This window comes from Hirundo rustica, chromosome Z (genome assembly GCF_015227805.2).
Source record: "Hirundo rustica isolate bHirRus1 chromosome Z, bHirRus1.pri.v3, whole genome shotgun sequence".
Lineage (NCBI taxonomy): Eukaryota > Metazoa > Chordata > Aves > Passeriformes > Hirundinidae > Hirundo > Hirundo rustica.
The window spans coordinates 73,307,315-73,322,146 of record NC_053488.1 but is presented as its reverse complement, the minus strand read 5'-3'; the positions used below and the strand labels follow the sequence as shown (position 1 = coordinate 73,322,146).

At 50.0% G+C, this 14,832-nt stretch overlaps 2 protein-coding genes across 2 annotated transcripts; one reads left to right on the top strand and one right to left on the bottom strand.

Moving 5' to 3' along the window:
* Positions 1–1,019: 1,019 nt before the first annotated feature.
* Positions 1,020–4,790, bottom strand: LOC120765830 (transcription factor JunD-like). Its single transcript, XM_040091023.2, has one exon. The coding sequence runs from the start codon at positions 4,788–4,790 to the stop codon at positions 3,123–3,125; it is 1,668 nt and encodes a 555-aa protein (XP_039946957.1). The 3' UTR covers positions 1,020–3,122.
* Positions 4,791–8,016: 3,226 nt separating this feature from the next.
* On the top strand, positions 8,017–14,832 carry THAP1 (THAP domain containing 1). Its single transcript, XM_040091313.2, has 3 exons — positions 8,017–8,261; positions 8,627–8,822; positions 12,776–14,832. The coding sequence occupies exons 1-3, from the start codon at positions 8,191–8,193 to the stop codon at positions 13,244–13,246; spliced, it is 738 nt and encodes a 245-aa protein (XP_039947247.1). The 5' UTR covers positions 8,017–8,190; the 3' UTR covers positions 13,247–14,832.

Genomic DNA, 14,832 nt, shown 5'->3' with positions numbered 1-14,832 from the left:
ATTTGCAAAAAATGCAGCAATCTCTAGCAGAACCAGTCCAAGCAGGGAAAAAAATTCCAACCACCCCAACGCCATTCTCAAACTTTGGTCATGTCAGTGTTAGATCCTGTTTCTTAGCCTAAATGCCAGATTAAAAAAGGCATTTATGAAGGTAACTGATCACTCTACAAAAAACACATTTCTTTTGGACAACTTCACTACTAGAACAGCAGCCTCTGGCAGAGAGCTAGAGCTACCAGCCTCACTAGTAATTTCTCATCAGTCACCAGGGTATGAGAGCTGGCCTGTCACCACTTCTGTCACTGAACAGATGTCAGCTAGAACAGAAAGCAGGCTATCAAAGAAGTTACCACATAAGGCCTTTGAGATGCTGGGTGTGAGAGTGCTCTTGCAGAAAGTTCAAACTCAAGTGAGGTAATAGTGGGGTGTTTTTCAGCTTTAACATTACCGTGCTAAAAATGTATTACCATGCTCATTATAACCCTGCTAGACTATAGCCCACTAGAGCCTTGTCTGTGTCTGGGAAGGGGAACTGTAGTGATTTCCGGTGCCTTATGGATCCCCCATGTTGCCTGGATATTGCTAAATTATTATGACCAGAAATTATAAAGTAAGTGAAGAAGAAGTATTGCGCAGCTGCATTTATCATTGCCCTGTGTTCTACCACAAGATCTTTTAGCCCTATGCTCATTTACAAAGACAAGGACCAAAGTAGAGGTGTTCACCCACATAATTTCTTACAATTTTTTCCAGGATTCCTTAAAAAAACCCCACCTCATTACACATGCAGTAAAGTATCTCACATCCACCAGGCAGCATTACTTCTCTCACTAGGGAAAAGTGTTAAGTGGGGGGGGGGAAAGAAGTTTTTTATCAGTTTCTCCAGACTTGAGGCATCTTTGAGGATGGGTGATGACGACCAAAGTAAAAACCATATTTTTCACCCAGGTATTACATAACAGGCAGTGCTACAGATTGTATGCAGTATGGTTCAGAATGCCCCTAAGAAATCTCCTGTGTTAAGATCAAAATATTTTTAATCCGCTTGTTAGTATTTCCAGCAGTAGAATGTACTGTTACAGGCAAGCATTTCAACCACCAAAAAAGGCTCTGGTGACATGATCAAACAGTTATGCAATGATTAATATGGCTTCTACCTAATTTGCATATGCATTAAGAAAAGAAATATCCTCAGAGCCGTCTCAGCTACAGTAACAGTGTAACTACACATTCTCATAAAACTCCATACATGTGCCAGGAACGACTACACGTTAAAAGAAAAAGCTCATACACTTGATTGCTGCAGCTCAACTGTCTGAACAGATAGCACTCACATATCCCCAGTAAAAGCATGAAAAACCGTGAGTCTATCCCGTTCTTACTGGATTTCAAATCATCGGCTGTAGCCTTCAGAAGAGGTAAGAGACATTTACCAGCTCCTGAGTGGCTTTAACAGATCTGAGCAACTTGCTGTACAGAGATGTCTATGCCCTCTTGGCTCCTCATACGATTACCCCTTTTCACCAGCTGGCACAGACACATATCCCCATGAAAGATTTGCCTCTGAGTTCAAGCAGAGTTTTCAGCACAGTTTCAGCGAGGGAAGAGGGCCCCACACTGCAGCTGGATCTGCTCAGGAGAAGCTCTGCCTTCACCCAGCGGCAGGGCCGGCCCGCGGCCTCCGCACGGAGGGGCTTTCTGGTGGAGATGACTGTCACTCTCCAGACCCTTCCCACCGCACCATTGCCACAGGGCTCGGCAGTGCTGCGCTAGCGGTGGCTACGCTCAAAACACACGGGTGCAGCAGAAGCATGGAAGGCAGTGCTATCGAGCAAGGGACCTAAAGCTTTCAAAAACTTATTGAGGATTATGTCTAATCAGAAGAAATAGTTCCTTTGCTATACTCTTCTACTAGTGAATTCTCGACAAAGAAATAAATCACACCAATTATTCCCAACCAGAAAAACACTTCACATTCTAGCATTGACTCTGTCTCTAGAGTATTGCAGAAAGTTTCTTCAGAACAAAGTAGACCAAGAAGCAAGATATACAGATTTCTACTGAAAAATAAATCTACTTCTCCATAATATTTCTGTGATTTATTCAAACAGAATACAATGGAATCATAACCTTTACAGCTAACCCACCCCAAATCTGAGCCCTTTTCTGTATAGCACTGAATTGTTACTATACTATGGAAAGAGCACACACTATTGGAATGTACACAGTGAAGGGAAAAAAAAAAAAAAAAAAAAAAGAAAAGGTAAAGCTCTTTTTGCCAAAGTAACCATTTTCTCTAGTAACGTGTTATCTAGAAAAATAAGGTCTAGGCAATGTCCAAAGTGTTCAAGTTTCAATAAATAACTATCAATGCCCCAAGTTTGCACTGGCACAAGAAATATGGAGCATACAGGTTTAGAAAACTATTTTCCTATGACTGAGTCAGCAATGCATTTCAATCTGCTTAAGATTTACAACAAAAATCATTTCCCTCCAGGGTTCGATTTGAAAATCAAAGCCATGCAAGTGCAAGAGCACCCACACAGCTGTCTTAACTCTCAATGGCAAATTAAAGCTCTAGAGAAAGACAGTATTTTAAAAAAGGTTCTTTATCAATACCAAGAAAATATACATAGCCATATTATGTCTTAAATATATATATATATATATACACACGCACATCTTTTCAAAAGGTACGATTCTGGCTATTTTTTTTTTTTAAGTTTGAAAAGCTTATCCATTGCTATACAGTTCAGTAAGGTGTATTAGGAAACACACGTTTTATATCCCCCATGAAAATAAAGTTGAATCTTTCTGTAAACAGTAATTTTCTTAGTTTCAGAAATCTCTACAGACCTCAAATACTTCACTGAAAAATTAACAACCACCTGCCCCAGAACCACCCACGGAGACCCTCAGTGCTGAATGCGACATCGACAGAACTCGGGAAACGCTTAGCAACACCCGGCTTCCGCAAAAAAACACCTTCTCCGGGCGCAAATAAATAATATTAATAATAATTAATAATAATAAAAAATAATAATAGCAGAAGGGCGGCAACAGGCGCGCACCTTGGCCCCGCGGTGCCCCCGGGCGTGCTGGGGCCGGCGGGGTGTCCCTCCTCAGCAGGCGCTGGTCTCCGGCGCGGCGGCGGCCGCCTCGGGGGGAGTCTCCCGCGGCTGGGCGGCGGCGTGAGGAGGAGGATGCCCGGCGGCACTGATGTGGCAGCCAGAGGAGAGGTGGCTGCGGACGCGACCCTGCAGCTGGGTGACCTGGGCGCGCAGGAGGTTGGCGGTGGCGGCCAGCTCGGCGTTCTGCCCCTTGAGCGCCTTCACCTTCTCCTCCAGCCGGGCGATGCGCTCCAGCTTCCGCCGACGGCACTTAGAGGCAGCGATGCGGTTTCGCAGCCGCTTGCGCTCTGCCTTCAGCCGCTCCTGGCTCTCCGCGTCTAGCGGCGACAGCGACGGCGGCGTCGGCGCGCTGCTGCCGCCCTCCCCGCCCGCCGACGGCGGTACTTCGGGCACCGTCTGCGGCTCTTCCAGGGACCGCGCCGCCGGCAGCCGGCCGCTCCCCAGACCCGCCGCCCCGAAGGCCAGGCCCGGCGGCGGCGGGGCGGAGGCGGAAGGGTAGGCGCTGCCCGAGGGGCTCAGCGGCCCCGCGGGGTTGAAGCCGCTCAAGTTGGTGTAGACGGCCGGAGGGTCGGTGGCGGCAGCGGCGGGGGCTCCCGGTGGCCCCGGGCGGGCGGTGCAGCAGGGTCCCGGCGCGGACAGCGGCGGCGGCGGCGCCGCCAGGAGCTGGTTCTGCTTGTGCAGGTCGGCCAGGGCCTTGACGAAGCCGTCGGCGAAACCCTCCTGTTCCTGCGTCACCGGCTGCCGGTAGAGGAACGGCCCCGCCGCCGCCGCCGCCCCGCCGCTCCCCGCCCCGGGCGCCGCCGGCCCCGGGCTGCCTGCGCCCAGCCCCGCGCCCCCCTGGATCAGCAGCTGCTCCAGGTCGGCGGCCGGCGGCAGCTTCAGCAGCGGCAGCTCCGCAGCCGATCCCAGCGCGGCCTCCGGGCCGCCGCGGGCCGCCGCCGCCCCGCCGCCGCTCCCCGTCTCCGCGGAGCCCGCGGTGGGCGGCGGGGCGGCGGCGGCGGCGGGCGGCGGCGGCAGCAAGCGCAGAGCCGCCGCGCTGCCGCGGGCGCCGGCAGGCGGGCGAAGGGCGAAGGGCCCGGGGAGCGGCGCGGGGGCGGCAGCCGGCAGGTCCCTCTTCTTCCCGGCGCCCAGCAGCAGCTTCTGCCCCGCCGCTGCATCGGCTCCAGGTCCGCCGGCGGTACCGAAACCCGGCAACGGCACGAAGTCGGGCAGCAGCTCCAGTCCTTCCTCGGGGTAAAACGGCGCCTCCATCTTCACGGCAGATCGCCCGCTACGCCCGCCGCTCATGCTGCCGCCCTCGCCGGCCGGCGGCGGCTCCGGCGCGGGGCGGGCCGGGCTGGGCGGCTTCTCCGCTGGGCCGGCCGCCCTCGGCTGGCAGCGGGGACTGAGCCGCCTCCCGGCGCCGCCGGACCTGCGCCACGCCCCGGGACCGCTGCCCGCCCCACCGTCGCCTCCTCCCGGCTGCTGCCGCCGGTTCCCCCCTCCCCGCCCCGCTCCTTCCCCCGCCCGCCGGGCTTGCGCGGAACGGCTTCCCGGTGGGGTGTCCGTGGGGAGCCCGCGCTGCCCTTCCCCCTCCGAAACTCGCTCCGCGACTGTGGTGTGGGAAAGAAGGTAGTGCCGGGTCCTTCGTCCGAGAACGGGAAGGTTTCTCGCGGCCATCACTCCGGCCGGGGGACGAGTCCTGCAGGAGGAAAGCGAGCAAGGGGCACCGTGGCGGCTGTTGGGGCAGGTGCTGGTGCGTTCGGTCTGTGCTGGATGGGCACAAGATTGTGCAGGTGTCGAGGACTAATGATTCCCGAAAACACAGTGCTGGGGAGTCTGATGGGGAAGTGCTTGGCCATCAGGAAACATGCCAACTAGTGAAACTAAGTCACTCAGAAGATGGACATGAATTTGATGTGGCCTTTCTTTCCTGGGGGGGGGGGGGAGGGGAAAAAACAAACAAACAAACAACCAGAAAAAAAACCCCATCTTAGACACATTTCCAGCATTTTCAAAATTACTGAAACGTGAATAACAATTTGCAGTTTGGGGCTTTTATTTGTTTTCTTTACTCAAGAAAATTGCCTCTGCCCTTCTCCGAGTTTCTGAAATTCTTATGGGATGAGGAAATTTCTTTCCACCCAGTCTTTTATAAATCTCTTTTGCTTCAGGATACCAATGTGATCCTGACAGAGCTGCTGAAATATCTCATTTAAGTCTTTAAAATCAGCTTGCTGACTTATGGTCTCAGTGGCTTATCTACACATTCACCAGATCTTCTCATCTGTAGTGGACCCCCTCCATTAGGTACCACCTTCTGCAACCCATTCATGCTTTCATGCTTTCTCACGAAGCACTTCCTTCCTGCATATCAAAACCATGTGCCTCTTGTCACAGTGTCTAGTGAAGCTGCTGAGCTCTGCTCTTAGCCCCATGATCTGTATGCTGTGCCTTCTCTGTGCCTAGTTTCATTCAAAAACCAGCAGTGGAGGAGGAGATGGACAGTGGTGTCAAGTCCAGGACTTTGACTCAGAATCCCTCTTCAGGTCCATAAGAGAACTGGAGTCTAGGTACACTGACTAAGGCCTTGGTGACCTTGACTCCAGTACTTTGGGGCCCCCAACTCTTGCTTATGGGGAAAGAGCCCCTTTTCAACACAGCACCTTCAATACAAGCTGCCTGGTTGTATCACAGCTGTTGCTCTCTTCAGGTCTATCTCCTGGGTGAACCTTGGACCTGTGTTTCCAGTTCTGTTCCTGACACCATGTCCTGCTGCTCCTTCCTGAATTACCTGGGTGGACCTTGTACCTGGTTCATCACCTCACCTTGTGTGGGTGTGTCCATTAGTGTCTGCCCTGTCTTGTGCTGCAGGACTTTGTCCAGGCTGGTGAGCCTGGGCTTTGGCTCTGGTTACCCCTAGCTCCACTTGCCACGGGACAGCCCAGGTATTCTGGTCCCTGAGGCTGTGGCAGAATTGCTGCCCAGAAAACTGGGCAGAAGGACTCGAGGGAGAAGAAAGCCATCAGGCAAAGGCCAAGGACAGAGGCATTCACATGGATAGGGGAGGAGGGAATAGCCATGTTTTTCTTGGTGAGGAAGGTAGTGCTAGAAAGAGCTTATTTTGGTTTCCTTGTCTCTTGGCTGACCTAGTAAAAGGAGCAGAGCTAGCAGTCCTCAGCCAACACTGAGTACTGAAAACAGCTCATGCAAGTGGCTTTGTGGAAGTATTGCTGAAGCTGCTATACAGGCTGTTCTGTCATATTCCTGGGCAAGCAAATGGCAGTAACTGGTACCTTCCATCAGCTGGGCAAAGAGCTGCATAGGGAAAGAAGCCACAGCCTCCAAGCTAAGGCCAAATAAACCTTCTTTTCTTTCCCTCACAAAGCAAGTGTAGAGGGGGAAAGTAGGCTGAGGAGAAAATTATGATCTGTATGCAGTCAGAGAAAAAGCCATGGAGGTTCACTTGAGTCTGAGGTCATTGTCAGTGAATTTCTAGATCTAATGTTGCACTTGACTGGGGTGACCCTAAAGGTAGGTTCCTTCGTCATTCCTATACAAAAACTGTCACTTGCATAGGATGGTTTTACTTGCTGATCAAACACAGAGCTTGAATGTGAGCCAACAGAATGGGAACATGTCGAAACTGCTCAAAATAAACTTATCTGTAACAACAGATCGATTTATTGAGAGATCTATCTGCTGTTTGCTGATGCACCTGCAAATTACGTTTAGGCGAGTGAGACGGGAGTTGTTTTACACGTCCCTAATGCAACTGTATGTTACGGCAATATGGTCTTTGAGCTGTTTTCTTCTGCCTTTCCCCCGCTCCCCCCCTTTTTTTTTTTTTGGTCCCCCGAAGAGAGCCAGAACCTCCCGCGGGGCTCACAGCGGCAGCTTCTTCCTGTCCCTGTGACAGCCACGATGTGCACACCCGTGCGCCCGACCGCAGCCCTGCCTGCTGCCTGGGGTGGTCATCCCCGGCCAGGACTTCAGGCATGGCGCGATCCGAGTAGTCCCTGACGGGCTCCTCTCGGTGCAGGAATGGCCGCAGCGCAGCCCTCGCTCCCGGGGTTGTGCCCGGCGGGGGCGGGCGGCCCTGCCCAGCTGTGGGTGCGGGGGGCGCGGGCGGCGCTGCCCAGCTGTGGGTGCGGGAGGTGCGGGCGGCGCTGCCCAGCTGAGGGTGCGGGGGGCGCGGGCGGCGCTGCCCAGCTGTGGGTGCGGGAGGTGCGGGCGGCGCTGCCCAGCTGTGGGTGCGGGGGGTGCGGGCGGTCCTGCCCAGCTGAGGGTGCGGGGGGTGCGGGCGGTCCTGCCCAGCTGTGGGTGCGGGGGGCGCGGGCGGCGCTGCCCAGCTGAGGGTGCGGGGGGTGCGGGCGGTCCTGCGCAGCTGAGGGTGCGGGGGGTGCGGACGGTCCTGCGCAGCTGAGGGTGCGGGGGGCGCGGGCGGCGCTGCCCAGCTGTGGGTGCGGGGGCGCGGGCGGTCCTGCGCAGCTGTGGGTGCGGAGGGTGCGGGCGGTCCTGCGCAGCTGTGGGTGCGGAAGGTGCGGGCGGCGCTGCCCAGCTGAGGGTGCGGGGGGTGCGGGCGGTCCTGCCCAGCTGAGGGTGCGGGGGGTGCGGGCGGCGCTGCCCAGCTGAGGGTGCGGGGGGTGCGGGCGGTCCTGCCCAGCTGTGGGTGCGGGGGGTGCGGGCGGTCCTGCGCAGCTGAGGGTGCGGGGGTGCGGGCGGTCCTGCGCAGCTGTGGGCGGAGCACGGCCGTGAAAATGGAGCGGAGCGAGGAAAGGAGGAGGCCGGATTGGCGGGCCCGCCGAATAAGGCCCCGCCCCCACGCTGCGCGCCGACGCGCCCAATGGGCGGAGCGCGGTGCGCGCCGCTACCGCGAGAGGTTCCGTTGAAGCTGGCGCCGCCATCTTGGAGTTGGGAGAGGCCGCGCGTCCCATTCCCGTCCCTCTCCGGAGGGCCACGGGCGCGGGGGGGGTCCGCCGGAGGCGGGGGAAGCATGGGAGCTCGGCGGTGAGTTTGAGGCGCCCAGCTTGTCCCTCCCCACGGAGTCCGCGCCGCGGCGGGCGCGGGGTTGGGCGGGATGGTGCAGTCCTGTTCCGCCTACCGCTGCCGGAACCGATACGACAAAGAGAAGCCCATCTCCTTCCACAAGTGAGCGCGCGCGGGCGCCGGGGCGGGGTCGCGCCGGGGGCGGGGCCAGCGCGGGGCCGCGTGCGCGAGGTCCGCGAGGAGCCGCGAGGGAGCGCGCGCGGGCGGGCAGCGACGGGCGGGAGGGCGGATGGACAGACGGACAGACGGACAGATGTGTTTGTCGGCGGCCGCGGAGGGCGGGGAGCCCCGCCCGCCCTTCCTGGGGCATCCCTGGGGAGGCTGAGGGACGGGGCTCTCTGAGCCGCCTGTTCCAGAGCGAGAGCGGTCTGAGACCCACCCTCGCTGGAGGGCGGGAGGTTTTGGCTCCGGTCAACCCGTGCCTTATAAAGCTTTCCAGAAAAGCTGAAAGTGCCTCTTGCTTGCAGGTTTCCCCTTACAAGACCCGATCTTTGCAAGAAGTGGGAAGCTGCTGTTAAGAGGAAGAACTTCAAGCCGACCAAGTACAGCAGCATTTGCTCAGAACACTTTACCCCCGATTGCTTTAAGAGGGAATGCAATAACAAGCTTCTAAAAGAGAATGCTGTGCCCACAATATTTTGTTACACTGAGCCCGGTGAAAAGGTAAACCCAAAGCACCCATGGCGGCAGGTGCCAGAACGTGTCGTGCATGCCGCTGGTTGCAGCGTGGCAGGGCAGCAAGCAGGGAGAGGATGCATGCTGGGAAGGATGAAGGCTGGCAGGATGCTCAGCGTGTGTACCTGGGGTCACCAGGAGGGCTGGGGTGACTGAAGCACCTCCGTGTATTCTGTGAGGCTCTCTGAGGCTTTGGGGCACAGAGCATTTTACAGGCAGACGCCGGCTCTGACCTGCTCAGACCTTCTCAGACCTGCTCATGTGTCCATTTAATTCAGCAACCATGTGCTGGATTAAATGGAATGGAAGCAAAGTAAGAAGGTATTGCCCTGTAGTTAAACTGTTCTGCAGCATTTCCTGCACATTTGAAATCTGAGAGAGCCTTCATTAATGGTTGCAATTACTCTCTTCCCATGGCTGATGGCTACTTCTAGCATTGAAGACATAATGGAGGTTAACTGTGAAGCTAATCTGGCCTCTTTAAGAGAGTGCTGCCCTCTAGCTTTGCAAAGTTAAAGTGAACGGCAGAACCTTACCTGCACCTGCTATCTGTCTGTGCTGAGGGCACCTCTGTCTTGCCTTAACCTTGTGTTCAAAAGCCAGAGTGGTCCCTGACTTCTGATGGTAGAGTCTTCTGTGTGAGGTATTCTTCCCTTCTCTGTGCCATTGGAGCAATTTACTATGACATAGTAGCCACTTTTGACTTCTTACTTAAGACAAGAATGGAAAAGATTGATTTTTAACTCCTTTAAAGGATATAAAATATTTGATCTCTTATCGCTCTGCCATAAAGTGGCAGAGGAGACAGTGGTAGGTAGAATAGGTCTGGGGAGCAAAAGACTTAAATGGGATGAAGTGCACTGAAGAAAACTTGGATTTTTCTTGTTCAATTTTTCTCTTTTTATACAATATTGGAGTGCTGCAGAAATAAAAAGGCAACACAGTTGAAAAATGAAAAGTGGCTAATAACAGATAAGAGAAAATAAACAATGTAAGCAAGGAGGCTGACAATTTACAGGGAAATGTGGCTGTGTTTTGTGTTTGATTACACTTCCTTGCTTATCTCTACAATACACATTTTTTACATTGTATGTAAAATACTTGCAGATTTTTTTACAGTCTGAAAGCTGAATGGGTGTATAGGGTAGTCTTCAAAAGTACTGTTGATGCAGCAGGATTAGTAGTGAGCCACGTTGTCAATATTGCTGTCATACCTGAATCTACAAAAACACAGAAGAGTGAGTGCCTTTTAATTCTGAAGGATTTACTTCTAACTCGTCTCACGGCACTTTTGAATAAACCGCCACATATCTTCAAGTAAAATGTAATAACAAAGAATAACACTGGTTGTTTTGGAGTTGAATCCACACTGATTTTGAAGTACAGGTTTTTATCTCTCTCACTATGTAATTTGGTATACTTTCTTTTTCTTTACTTATGTCTTAGGAGAAGTATTTATTGCCTGGAAGAAGTAATTAGAAGTCACTGAGGATGTCACAGAGATACCAAAGATCTGTTCTCTGTAATATGTTGTGACAATAATTTGTATATAGAGGTAGCATATGTTCTAGAGCTTTGAAGAGACGTCTCTGAATTCAGCAGTCCAGCAGTGATCTGACTTTTGCTTTTGTTTCTAGCAAGAATGATTTTCTTTTTGCAGTCTCTACCTTCACTTTGTAGGGTTGGTGGTTTTTTTTGGTAGAAAAATTTGATAGTGACAGCTGATAGGGTCAAGCTCTTTAGAATATTCATATGTAAATTAGGTAGGCCAACAGCAGCAGTTTTTTATAACTGAGAAATAAGACTGGTAGTTGGCTGATTTTGTACTTTCATGTGATCAGTTGTATTTGACTGCATATTAAACTTCTCTTTAATCACCACTTTCCTTCAATACCAATCACCAAACTGCCTTTTCAATTACTATCTGCCAAGTGTTGCAGTTTGTATGAGGGACAGGTAGGCACACATGCTTCTATCTTGCTTGGATGTTAAGTCACAGAAATTATTGATATGGCCTTCACATCTGATGAGCTTGATATTTTGATGGTGAGGACTGTTGGCTGTTCTTAAAATCAACATTTTCCTGGTCCTTACACTTTTCTGTGTACTAAGGGTATTGGCAACAGGTGAGCAGCTGAAAAGTTTTTCAGTGCCTCTTCTACTGAGAATGTTTTAAGCTTTCTTTTTAATAGTCAATGTGCAAGGTCTTTGGTTTCAACAATGCTTTTTCAATCAACATGTGCACAGAAAGATTTCTGAATTATACTGAATTCCTTTGGGGAGGAAAGAATCTGATTTTCTGCTCCAGTCTATACTCAAATGTCTTGGGATCTGTGTTGTCTTGACCTGTACAAGTGGGACCTATCAAGAGCAATGTGATAAAACCCTGCAGTGGAGTTGAGCCAACTGATATTTTGCTGCTGCCAAAATAGAGAACTGTACTTCTCCCCTGTCCATTCCTCTGCCAGCTATGCCGTCCTGTTTCTTAACACAGCCTGGCAGTGTGAGCTCACAGCCCAGAAATCCAAACATGTCCTGGGCTGCATTCAAAGCAGCATGGGCAGCAGGGGAGGAAGACGATTCTGCCCCTCTGCTCTGCTCTGGTGACATCCCACCTGGAACCCGGCATCCAGCTCTGGGGTCCCAGCATGGAGAAGGACATGGACCTGTTAGATGAATCCTGAGAAGGCCAGGAAGATGACCAGAGGGCTGGAGCACCCCTCTTAGAGACACAGGCTGAAAAAGTGGGGGATGTTCAGCCTGGAGAAGAGAAGGTGGTGTGGAGACCTCAGAGCAACTTTCCAGTATCTAAAGGGGGTCTACAATAAGGCTAGAAAGGGACCTTTTTAATCAGGGCAGGTAGTGACAGGCCAAGGGGGTATGGCCTTTAACTGAAGGAGGGCAGGTTTAGGTTAGATATTAGGTAAAAATTCTCCACTGTGAGGGTGGTGAGGTACTGGAACAGGTTGCCCAGAGAAGCTGTGAATGCTCCATCCCCACAAGTGTTTCAGGGCTGGATGAGCCTCTGAGCAACCTGGTGTAGTGAAAGGTGTCCCTGCCTATGGTGGAGGGGTGTTGACACTGGATGATCTTTAGGGTCCCTCCAAACCTAAACCATTCTATAAATCTGTGATTCTCACTTTTTCCATGTATCAGGGCAGGTGTATGTCATAGCTTTTGTTGCATTGCTTTGACATTTAATAATGGACAGAAAATTTATGGAGTAGTAGTGGGAGATCAAGTAACTTTCTGTCATTTTGGCAATTATGTCTGAGCAAAGAGTAAATACCAAGGATGAGAAGGCTGCTTTGCTGTTGAAGAGTTGTTTATTTTGGTTCATGATGTCTCTTTTAACCAAACCAGTTATGCTGCAGCTGCAAACCAGTAACAATTATTGAGAAGACTGGCCTTACCATGTCTATCTCTCTGCTCTGCCAGCCTTTCAGCCCATTCAGTAGTTCACTCTTACTCTGACTCAGCAGAAGATTGACCACTTCTGATGTGTTTTTGATTAAGTTTGCTGGTAAGTTCAACTACGTAGTGGTATGATGCAGCAGAAAGGAGGAGGGACAAAGGGGAATGGGATGGCAGCAATGAGTTACTTGGTAATCTGAACTCTGTTGTATGGAACTGCAGTCTGTGTTCTTGCTTCTTAGGTAATTATATAGATTTCAACAATCTAATCTTCAAGAAGCCTATTTAGACATCAAGGCCTTGAGTTTCAAAGAGCTCTAAAAATGAAGCTGCTTAAAAATATGTCCTGTTGAGAAGCCAGACAAAGTACACTCAGAAATGCTTGTCAGTTTTGAAAATCATGTCTTTGAAATTTATCTTATTAATTTGAATCCTGGATGTTTAGGTTATTCTGGGCTGTAATAAGGGAGTTGTGTTGTAAACAATGTTAAGCATGAAAATGTACACTTTTTTCTTTTTCTTTCTAGTCTGAAGAATTTGCAGAGCAGCCAGAAGATCCACTGCCACCTCCTCCACTGCCACCACCGCCACCACCTCCACCACCACCACCAGCAGCAGCAGCAGCTCCAGTACTACCGCAGCCTCCATCAACTCCTTCTCTTCCTTTGTCTCAAATAGATGCCAGATTTGTAGATCCAAGTATTGGATTATTGATGCCTCCTCTCCAGACCCCCAGCAATCTTGCTGTTTTTTGTGATCATAACTACACTGTAGAGGATACAGTCCATCAGCGAAAAAGAATTCAACAGCTCGAGGAACAGGTTGAAAAACTGCGGAAGAAGCTCAAGACAGCACAACAGCGGTGCCGGCGTCAGGAAAGACAGATTGAGAAACTGAGAGAAATTGTTCAGTTTCAGAAAGAAAAAGACATATTGGCAGGAAAAGGCTATGTGATTCTGCCTAATGACTATTTTGAAGTGGTAGAAGTACCTGCCTAGCAGTCATGAACATCAGTTTTCACTTTGGTAGGCCAAGAAATTTAGTTTGAAAACTAAGTTCTTTTAATTCTGTATGTAAGACTTTCCAGAATTCTAAAACAGTAATTAAGCAGTCATACAAATAAGATCATATTTTTTCTTTATTGTCATTTCAGTTTGATACACTTTTAACATATCGAAGATGCAAGCATCTCAGAATTAGAATATGCAATTAATTTACAAAATATTAATTGCTTCCAGAAGGAAAGGATGCAAGATTGAAGACACATAGAAATTTACTTTTTTTTACAATGTCAGTCTTATGCTTACAGGGGCTGGGAACTGAATCTGGCTGAGAGTGAAGTTTAGGTGGTTGTACACCTAGTGCTTTGTCAAGACTTTTAATGTTGGCTTTGGTAATCCCCACTAAGTAGTTTTCATTGATTTTAGAAAGAACAGAATTAGGTCAGCTAACATCTGCAAGTGCTGCAGAAAGATAGATAAGATGCACATTTCAGTCTGGGAAAACTTCCAACTTCAGTTTGCTATGCATTTGAAACACTGCAAAAAGTCTAATTCCTGGATCCCTTTGGGTGAGGTATGTAAATTAACCTCTTCTTTTGGAGAAACTGTTCACCACATGTGTGTTTTGAGGGCGATGAGGAGAATTCATTAGCATAGCTAAGGAGAGCTGTAGAAGCAGCTTTTGGTTTGAGGGCACTTAAGAATAGTCCTTAAGTGCAGAGCTGGACTGAACATAAACATTACTGCACTGTTGGCAGGGTCAATAAGACAAGTTTACAGTGACTGCTTGCAAAAGGACACTAGTAGCATACAGTCCCAGTATATTGTAGGGTCATCTTCCCATAAACACTGTAACTGGTGTTATTGGTTTTGAAATTAACTCGCATGTCAACCATGCGTAGCTTCAGGAAATAAAGTAAGTTTATTCTTTTTCCAGGGAGTTGGACATTTATGGCTTTGCAGTAAACAGTGGTTTTATTTCTTTCATTTTTTCACTCCCCAAGGGGCATCCACCAAAGGGCAAACAGGGAACTAGACTTTGGAGTAGCTTGGTGCTAGACTGGTTCATAATATCTCAGCTGCTGCTGCCTCTTCTTCAGCCTTATTAAGACTCTTTCTAATAAAAGATTTAACATGAGAAAGTAGTGCAGCAGTTTGCTCTTACTTTCTAATTTAGTCAATGAACTCTTTCAAAATGAGAGAAAATGGCTAATCCTAATGGCTAACCCTATCAGGCTTCACAGCTGAAATTCCTGGTTATATGAGACATGAGGAGAATTGATTTTCTCAGTTGATGTCGAACTTGTATGCAATGTGGGTTCAAGCTCTGATGTTAAAAAAGCCTTGTTCATGAAGGCTTTAAAAGCTTCCCTTAATATCCTGTTAACATGACATTTTGAAATATTTCAAACCAGTCTTGATACTTCTGACCTCACTCATGCCATGTGTCTATTTTCCCTGCCATTTCATACACTTAAAATGAACAAAAATGCCAGTGCTTCCTTTTGTGTACATTTATTACACCTAATTAAAATTTTGAAAAGCAAATGATGTGTTAGATTTTTAATTACTCTCTCTTCTCT